Here is a 9,008-nt window from a genome sequence, read left to right on the forward strand (position 1 = left end):
ACCTCCCACCCTTTTGTAACCTGTGTTCCACACAGGAAGTAGTTCCTGTTTTCTAAATATTGGAGGTGTGTGAAGGTAGTTTTTATAGAAGAGCTACCTTGGACCAGTATCTTTTTAAGTTAAGACCTAAATGCCCTGCTTGAGACAGTGAAGGGTAATGACTATTCCAGGGAAAGAAATCCAGCACTTTAGTATACCCGTGTTCCATCCTTTAGTATGCCCCTGCCTACCTGGAGCTCTGGGCCGTGACCCTCAGCCCTGCCCTGCAGCCAGAGTAGCTCCAGAGCAGAGGCTGTGATTTAATTCAGGGCTCTGGGCGAGTCTCTTTAACCTGGCTGTACTTCCCCTTCAGAGTTTGTAAAACAGAGAGATGATGCTGATATCTTCCTCACTGCTCCATCAGAGGCACTATGTGAATTTAGCTCCTGTTTGGGAAGGTTTTAAAGTATACATTCCACCTCCCTGCTAATATGATTAATAGCACTTTCTTAATGGAAAGGGCCAACTCCTCATCTTCCTTCTTCCTTTAAAAACAGACCAAAGGGTATCTTTTCTTGTGTCCCTGTGGCCGTAAAGGTTGTTGTTTTTATGGTCGTTACCTCTTTAGAACATCAGATTGCTGAGGTTAAGGATTCTTAGGTGCACCACAAGTAAACCACATCAAAAATCAACAATAACAACAACAAAAATAACTAACTGCCTTGTTGGTTCTTTGAACTTCTGAGTTACAAACAGACTTTTCTGTTCGTGTAAAACCATGGCCCCATCCTGTCTCCAAGCCACCTCTGTCCTCAGAAGGGTTAGGTCTGGAGGGGCAGAGTGTCTATTAGGGGTGACTTCTGAGGGTCATCACCAAGGCTTTCCATAAGCATTAAAAAAATGTTTTGGAAGGAAAGTCATCTTTTAATAGCCAAAGAGGTACCTCTTTTAGGCACACAGCTCTGAGCACAGCCTGTTTCTCAACGTTTGGAAATCCTTTAACAGTTTATGGAAGGCCTCCCTTTAAACCAATCCAACAGCTCCTTTCTCCATAACCTGATTTTAGAGGTGTTTCATTATCTCTAATTATTCGGGGTAAATGGTGATTACTCAGTGTTTTAATCATCAGTTTGGGCAGCAGTTACTCCTAAAGTCAGGGAAGCCCAGACTCCCATGGGTATTTTTGGAAGGTACTGCGACTAGTCGCTGCATGCTTTCTAGTACCTCTGCACGTGGTCCCCAGGTGAGCCCCGATCGCTTCCCAGAGCTGGACACAGCGGCGTCCCACCTCGGGCCGCGGCAGCGGCGGACTCGGGCGCTGCCTGGGTTTCCGGGACCAGGGCCTGCGAGGCGAGGCCCGGCGGCTGGATGGGAGGATGTGGGCGGGGCTCCCATCCCTGAAAGGGAGGCGAGCGAGGGAGGAGGGAAGGAGGGAGGGGCTGTCGGAGAAGAGGAGGAGGAAGGAAAGAAAGAAAGAGAGAGAGGGAAAGAGGAGGAAGAAGATGCAAGAAGGCAGAGGAGGAAGGAGGGAGGGAACGGGAGCGGAGCTCGGCCCGGAAGCTAGGTGAGTTTGGTATCCGAGCCGAGGGACCGAGCCTGCGACGTCGCTGCTGATCAGTGCCGAGTATCTCGCCTCTCTCCCTGATGGGATTCCCGTCCGCGCCGTCTCGAGCCCGCTGCGCCCCAGTCCTCGGCCCTCGCCCAGGTTCACTGCAGCTGTTCAGAGGTCCCCAGGAGCTGCTGCTGGCGAGCCCGCTACTGCAGGGACCTATGGTGAGCAAGGCTAAACCTGGCGAAGGGCGGAGGGGGGTGCTGAGGCGCATCCCTGAGGGGAGAAGTAGGGGATTCCGGTTGTGGTCGAGGCAAAATGTGCCCCCCCAACAAGGTGGTACTAGAGGTTACTAGAGGTAGAGATGCTGGTGCTGAAAGACACTTCCATATACACTATTGCCTCTGCCCAGACCACTTTCTCCGTTCGGTAGCTCCGGGCGACTTCAGCGTTTAGTAGGTTCAGGGCAGGAGAAAAGGGGAGAGGAGAAGCCTTTAGCTGGAGGTCGTTGGGAAAGACTGTGGGATCTTAAGCGGAACATGACGCTCGTGGACTAGCATTTGCGACGGCCCGGCGGGAAGAGTCGGAGAGAAAAGGGAGAGGTGGCTCTGAGGTCCGGAGAAAGTGAGGGGATTGAGGGGCGTCGAGGTGGAGAGAGAACACCTAACCTGGGCTGGTTCGGTGGTGGGAAGCGCAGTTCTGCGGTTTTTGGAGCGTGCGCGCCGCCGGAGGGCTGCGTCTAGGGGAGTGTCACCCAACCCAGCCAGCCCCCAGTCGGCGAAAGCCCCTGAGCGCAGGCGAACAGCGGTTGCCCAACACGCCTACTCCACGAGCTATTCTCGTGGACTTGGAGCATCCAGGGAGTCTCTCTTCCATCGTTTCATGGTGTAGGGTCTGTCGGGACGATGGCCGGGATGCTAGCCGCTCAGGGGACGCAGGTTCCTGGGTTGTCGTGTCCTTTGGAGAGTCGCTGGCGAGATGCACATCGGACGCACTGCTCTTACTGGCCCTCCCGGCCCAGAGCCGACGGGAGTGGGTCCTGGGGTTCTCAGGTCCCTGCAGACCCCTGCCCGGGGGAGCTGGGCCAGCGGCCTGGACCCTTCTTGGGCACCAGTTGGTGGATGGTTAGGATTGCGTTTTATGAGCTGAAAAGTCTTTGTGAGACATTAAAACCCCGAAAGACATTGAGCTGGTAAACTGAGGCCAGCTCTGAACAAACTTTGGAATTGGGAGAAAACTCGAGCAAGAAAGCAAAAGACAATTGCCACAAGATCCATCCCTGACCCCCAAGAAAAAGTTCTAGAGACGAAAGTGATGTTCAGCTTTTATCTCTTAATTAAGAAAACTGAGGGAGAAAAATGTGATTAGAGCAGAATTCTTCTGAGTCTGAAATTGAAACACAACTCCCTTTTCTCCAGGTTTCTGGGTTTTAGCGCACCGCGCTCTCGCGCGGCGCCCTGGAAGATTCTTAGGGTCGGAGGATGGTCTGGGGACTGCGGGGCTCCCGCCCTTTCCACTGTCCCTTCGCCCGCGGGGACCGGCCCTTCGTCTGCTTTTCCCATTTCTGGAGCTCCTCCCACGGGAATTTTGAGGGTTCTAGGCGTCTCAAAACTGCTCTTGCAAACCCTTTCGCAGTCAGCCCCAGCCTTGGCTCGGGAGCGGGAAAACCTAAAGCCGGTCAAAAAGCAGCGCGACTCTCGCCGGGTGTGGACCGTCGCGCAGGGGCGCCCGCGGCCTCCGCAACTCGGCCAGTGCGGTGTCTGGCGGCGCTGGGCAGCCGCGGCCGGAGAGAGGACTAAGCGCTTGATCCTTTCCTCCTGTTCTTCCAAGTGCCCCCAAGTTTACGGGGGAGAGTGAGGTGGGCAACTTGAGCCCTTGAGCTCTGAAGCGACCCGAAGTAGCAACTGGGAACAGCCCAAGGAAAGGGGAACCGGTGCCCTGCGCTTTGCAGCGGGAATCGTGGGACTCGGGACCCCGGGGCGGACCGGGCTGCCACAAAATTGCGTGGATCAGGATTTTGAAAAGGCCCCGGGCTGCCGCAGTTCGTAGATCAGGTTTTTGTTTTTTTTTCCCTCTTCTTCTTTTAAGGCCCCCGTGCTGAGCGACCCACGCATGCAGCATCTTTGGTTAGAATCAGAACCGTAGTAATTCCTTGAGCTGTGGGTTGGTAAAATTCTTGAAGAAATATTTGCTGCGACTCTGCAGCTGGTGCAAAAGAGGAAGGGGGTGGGGGAGGAAGTGGCGGGGGAGGAGTAGTGGTTTAAAAAAGACAAGCTGGGGAGAGAGCGAGAAAGAGAGCCGCAGACGCAGAGGTCGAGCGCAGGCCGAAAGCTGTTCACGGTTTTCACGACTCCTGGGAATGCGGTGGGATTTCCTTTCTGCGGCGGGTCGGGAGTTGTAAAACCTCCGCGACCTTGAGACCTGAAACATGTGATGCGCCTTTTCTCAGGAGACGCCTCTTTTCGAGTCTGTCGCGAGCCTTGCGTCTCTGCGCCCGCCGCCGTGCCTTGAATGGCCCGCCGACCGCTTTCTTTGGGGATTTGCTTTGCTTGGCGGGGGATCGCCGTAGTGCGGAGTTTTTCTCCGTAAAGGAACCGGAGGAAGGAACCTAGCGGCGGCTTTCTCACCACCTTCCCACACCGATAACCGCCTAAATATCCCCCGCTCCCGCCCCGCGCGACAGGGTCCGCAGCTTTGGTCTGGGAGCTAAAGCGGCTGTCCAGTTCTTCTGGACATTCTCAGGCGTTCGCCGGGGGGTGACTAGCTGTCACTGGGAGCAGTATTTGGCCTCTCCGAGACCCTGGGGAGGAAGCGGGGTGCGCGCGGCGTGTGTGTTTGTGTGTCCTTCGGCGCTTTCCTTTTTTAAATGACCCTTGGTGGCGAGACTTTCGGAGGCTGAGACTCCGCGGCCCCCTATCCCGGCCCCACTGGAGCCGGGCTCGCACTGAAAGGCGCACCCCCTACGGTACTCCCCAGACCCTTGGCTTCAGGCCGCTGGCACGAGGGCCCAGCCCAACGCCCCGAAGGCCACAGGTAGGGGCGAGGACTAGGTCCTCCACGCGCTGCACCCGGAGACCCGCCGAGGGCTCCGCAGAGCGCCACGGCGAGCTCCTCCCGGGCCGCTGGAGGTTTGGGGCTGCGGGCGCAGAGGCCGGCCTCTCCGGGCGGGGGCGGGGCCGCGGGCGGGGGCGGGGCGGGGCGGGCGCGCCGGCCCTTTCACGCCCGCCTCGGGGAGGGCGGGCTCCTCGGTGCGTGGGGCGGGGCCTCTGCGCTCACGTGACTCCTAGGGGCTGGAAGAAAAACACAGTCCGTCTGAGCCAGTCTCATTATATTCAAATATTCATTTTAGGAGCCATTCCGTAGTGCCATCCAGAGCAACGCACTGCCGCAGCTCCTCTGAGCCTTTCCAGCAAGTTTGTTCAAGATTGGCTGTCAAGAATCATGGACTGTTATTATATGCCTTGTTTTCTGTCAGTGAGTAGACACCTCTTCCTTCCCTCCTCCCGGGAATTCACTCTGCCCTCCCCACCCGCGCTCGCCTTGTGTCCCTCCCGTCGGACCTTCCTTCCAGAGTCCACACTCTTCTTTCTGGCAGCGCTGTCGCTTTCTTCTAGGCCAGGCAGCCGCTGCTCTCGGAGCCTACAGGTTCTGGTTAAAGTGCCGCTTGCTCCCACTGGCTCTCTCTCTGATCCCTGCGTTGCACGAAAGGGGAGCGAGAAGGGGCTGAACAGATGGAAGGTCCTCAGTCGGGGGAGCTGACCGCCCCCCTCCCCACATGACTGGAGAGCACCCAGTGCCCCTGTGGCGCGCTCCTAGCTGCTTGTCAAAACTCACAGAGGTCGCCCTTGGAATCATCCCCTCCCACACCCCCTTCCCTGGGAGTGAGCGAGAGGGCGCGATCAGATGCTTTTTGCTGGGCATTTCAAACTCCTCAGCTACAGTAAAATAAACCCTCTGGCCACTCGGTACGCTCCCAGATCCTGCCGCCCCGTGTCTTCGCCCTGCTCCTGCTTCTCTGCTTTCCCTTCCTCCTCCGAACTAGCTGGAAGTTGTGGAAGTCGGGCTAGGAAGGGCGGAGGAAGAAGGGGGGTGGAGGAGAAGGGAGAGAGAGGCTGAAGGTCTGAAGTGGAGAGGAGAGCGCTGGCATTTGAACTCTCCCTCCCCCACCCTCTTTACCTTCTCACTGTTAACTGTTTATCCCTGAAGAAGCCCGGCTGAGATCATGGCTCAGATAGCAGTTGGGACAAAAAAAGATTAACAGGATGGAGGCTATCTGATTTGGGGTTATTTGACTGTAAACAAGTTAGACCAAGTAATTACAGGGCAATTCCTACTTTCAGGCCGTGCATGGCTGCAGCTGGTGGTGGTGCTGGGGGGTGTGTGTCGGCGGAAGACACAAACTTGATCTTTCTGACCTGTGTTACTTCTGGACCTTCTAGCTGTAGCTCTCCACGCCTATGCAGAGACATCTCTATTTCTCTCTAGTTATTGGTGTTTATTTATTCTTTACCCTTCCACCTCCTCCCCTCCCCAGAGACACCATGATTCCTGGTAACCGAATGCTGATGGTCGTTTTATTATGCCAAGTCCTGCTAGGAGGCGCGAGCCATGCTAGTTTGATACCTGAGACGGGGAAGAAAAAAGTCGCCGAGATTCAGGGCCACGCGGGAGGACGCCGCTCAGGGCAGAGTCATGAGCTCCTTCGGGACTTCGAGGCCACACTTCTGCAGATGTTCGGGCTGCGCCGCCGCCCGCAGCCTAGCAAGAGCGCAGTCATCCCGGATTACATGCGGGATCTTTACCGACTTCAGTCTGGGGAGGAGGAAGAGGAAGAGCAGATCCAGGGCGTCGGTCTGGAGTATCCTGAGCGCCCCGCCAGTCGGGCCAACACCGTGAGGAGCTTCCACCACGAAGGTCAGTCCCTACCTGGAATCTGGACTGGGGTGGGGCAGTGGAAGCTCCGGGAAGACGAGGAGTTCAGGTTACATCAGAGCTCCAAATCCAGGAGACTGGGAAAAGAGAGCTGCTTACCTTCAAGAGTCTCCAGAGCTGTGGCTGAATTTATTTTTTTGGAGACAGAAGGGAAGGGAGGGGTCGGCGAGAAGGGGAATGACACCACTCAGACGTGGGTTAGCCCCTGCGGTGTGTTTTTGCTATATCAAAGCCTTTTATGCCAGGTTTTCTGCCTTTTTTTTTTTTTCCAAAGCACCTACTGAATTTAATATTACAGCTGTGTGTTTGTCAGGTTTATTCAATAGGGGCCTTGTAATCCGATCTGAATGTTTCCTAGCGGATGTTTCTTTTCCAAAGTAAATCTGAGTTATTAATCCACCAGCATCATTACTGTGTTGGAATTTATTTTCCTCTCTGTAACATGATCAACAAGGCATGCTCTGTGTTTCCAAGATCGCTGGGGAAATGTTTGGTAACATACTCGAAAGTGGAAGAAGAAGGAGAGGGTGTCTGTGTGCATGTTCCCTCCTGCCTCTGCTCTGTTGGCCCCTCTTTTTCTTTACAACCACTTGTAAAGAAAACTGTGTACACAAAGCCAAGAGGGCTTTAAAAGGGGAGTCTGATGGTGGTGGAGTAAGGAGTTGACACATGGAAATTATTAGACATGTAAAGGAGGTTGGGAGATTCTGTCTTTGGTGCTTGCTGAATGCTAGCTAGGCTTGGCTGGTCTGCTCACTGCCTCATTTATCTGCTCTGTCAAATTAAAGGTATGCTTATTTCTCCCAAATAGGCTTCCACTATATAAACAGAGTTCACTACTCATCACCCAACTCTTAGCTATTTCTTGACTTCAGTCTCTGAAAAAGCTCATATGCTTTTTTTCTCTGTTCTCTCATTTTTTTTCCTCCCCAATGGTGCCTAGAACATCTGGAGAACATCCCAGGGACCAGCGAAAACTCTGCTTTTCGTTTCCTCTTTAACCTCAGCAGCATCCCAGAGAACGAGGTGATCTCGTCTGCCGAGCTTCGACTCTTCCGGGAGCAGGTGGACCAGGGCCCTGACTGGGAGCAGGGCTTTCATCGTATAAACATTTATGAGGTTATGAAGCCCCCGGCAGAAGTGGTGCCTGGGCACCTCATCACACGACTACTGGACACAAGACTGGTCCACCATAATGTGACGCGGTGGGAAACTTTTGATGTGAGCCCTGCAGTCCTTCGCTGGACCCAGGAGAAGCAGCCCAACTATGGGCTGGCCATTGAGGTGACCCACCTCCATCAGACACGGACCCACCAGGGCCAGCATGTCAGGATTAGCCGATCGTTACCTCAAGGGAGTGGGGATTGGGCCCAGCTCCGGCCCCTCCTGGTCACCTTTGGCCATGATGGCCGGGGACATGCCTTGACCCGACGCCGGAGGGCCAAGCGTAGCCCCAAGCATCACCCACAGAGGGCCCGGAAGAAGAATAAGAACTGCCGGCGCCACTCGCTCTACGTGGACTTCAGTGATGTGGGCTGGAATGACTGGATTGTGGCCCCACCAGGCTATCAGGCCTTCTACTGCCACGGGGACTGCCCCTTTCCACTGGCCGACCACCTCAACTCAACCAACCACGCCATTGTTCAGACCCTGGTCAACTCTGTCAATTCCAGTATCCCCAAAGCCTGTTGTGTTCCCACCGAACTGAGCGCCATCTCCATGCTGTACCTGGATGAGTATGACAAGGTGGTTCTGAAAAATTATCAAGAGATGGTAGTGGAGGGATGTGGGTGCCGCTGAGATCAGGCCTTCCTTGGGGACACAGACACACACACACACACACACACACACACACACACACACACACACATCTCATCCACTACTCACCCACACCCTACACAGACTGCTTCCTTATAGCTGGACTTTTATCTTTAAAAAAAAAAAGGAAAAAAATCTAAACATTCACCTTGACCTTATTTATGACTTTACGTGCAAATGTTTTGACCATATTGATCATATATTTTGACAAAATATATTTATAACTACATATTAAAAGAAAAAAATAAAATGAGTCATTATTTTAAAGGTAAACTAAGTTCTTTTTATCTTCAATTCTTTCTCTTTTCCTACATTTCATCTCTTTTGGAGGAGATTTTTTTTCTGTTAAGTTGGGGTTGGGGTGCAGCAGAAGTCAGAGGGTGGTACCTGGGGGTGGTTAAGTTGGAAGACAGGAAGTAGACTGATGGTGGAGGATGGGAATTGCCAGGGTGAATTGTTCTCTACTTCTGTTTAATGTTAACAAGGACAAGGAGGCAGCACCCTCTCCCATCTGGATGGCACATGCCCTGGAGAAACAGTGGGATGAAAGGAGAAGGCCAGATTAAAGACTCAGTTTTGGGCTCCTTGTTATCCTCTGCTTTTGTTCACCTGTTAGAGATGTGTCCCAGCAAAGTGTGACGGATAAGAGTCTCAGCTCTAGGGAAATGGTTCCCACCTCTGCTTTTATGATACCTCAGGGTGTCTCCAGTTGCTACAGGCACCGATATTT

General features: G+C 53.9%; 1 protein-coding gene across 5 annotated transcripts; it reads left to right on the plus strand.

Annotated features, from left to right (window-relative positions):
* Positions 1–1,473: 1,473 nt before the first annotated feature.
* Positions 1,474–8,551, plus strand: BMP4 (bone morphogenetic protein 4). 5 transcript variants are annotated; one of them, XM_055436909.2, is made up of 4 exons: positions 1,474–1,752; positions 4,878–5,002; positions 6,063–6,442; positions 7,404–8,551. In XM_055436909.2, the coding sequence occupies exons 3-4, from the start codon at positions 6,070–6,072 to the stop codon at positions 8,258–8,260; spliced, it is 1,230 nt and encodes a 409-aa protein (XP_055292884.1). In that variant the 5' UTR covers positions 1,474–1,752; positions 4,878–5,002; positions 6,063–6,069; the 3' UTR covers positions 8,261–8,551. The 5 variants fall into 5 exon arrangements, with proteins under 5 accessions (XP_055292884.1, XP_055292882.1, XP_055292883.1 ...); XM_055436907.2 differs by having other exon boundaries at positions 1,477–1,543; positions 6,116–6,442; XM_055436908.2 differs by lacking the exon at positions 1,474–1,752 and adding an exon at positions 3,820–3,892 and having other exon boundaries at positions 6,116–6,442.
* Positions 8,552–9,008: the final 457 nt, after the last annotated feature.

The sequence above is a fragment of the Moschus berezovskii genome, chromosome 9 (genome assembly GCF_049115385.1).
Source record: "Moschus berezovskii isolate FMDL1 chromosome 9, NW_MosBer_1.0, whole genome shotgun sequence".
Lineage (NCBI taxonomy): Eukaryota > Metazoa > Chordata > Mammalia > Artiodactyla > Moschidae > Moschus > Moschus berezovskii.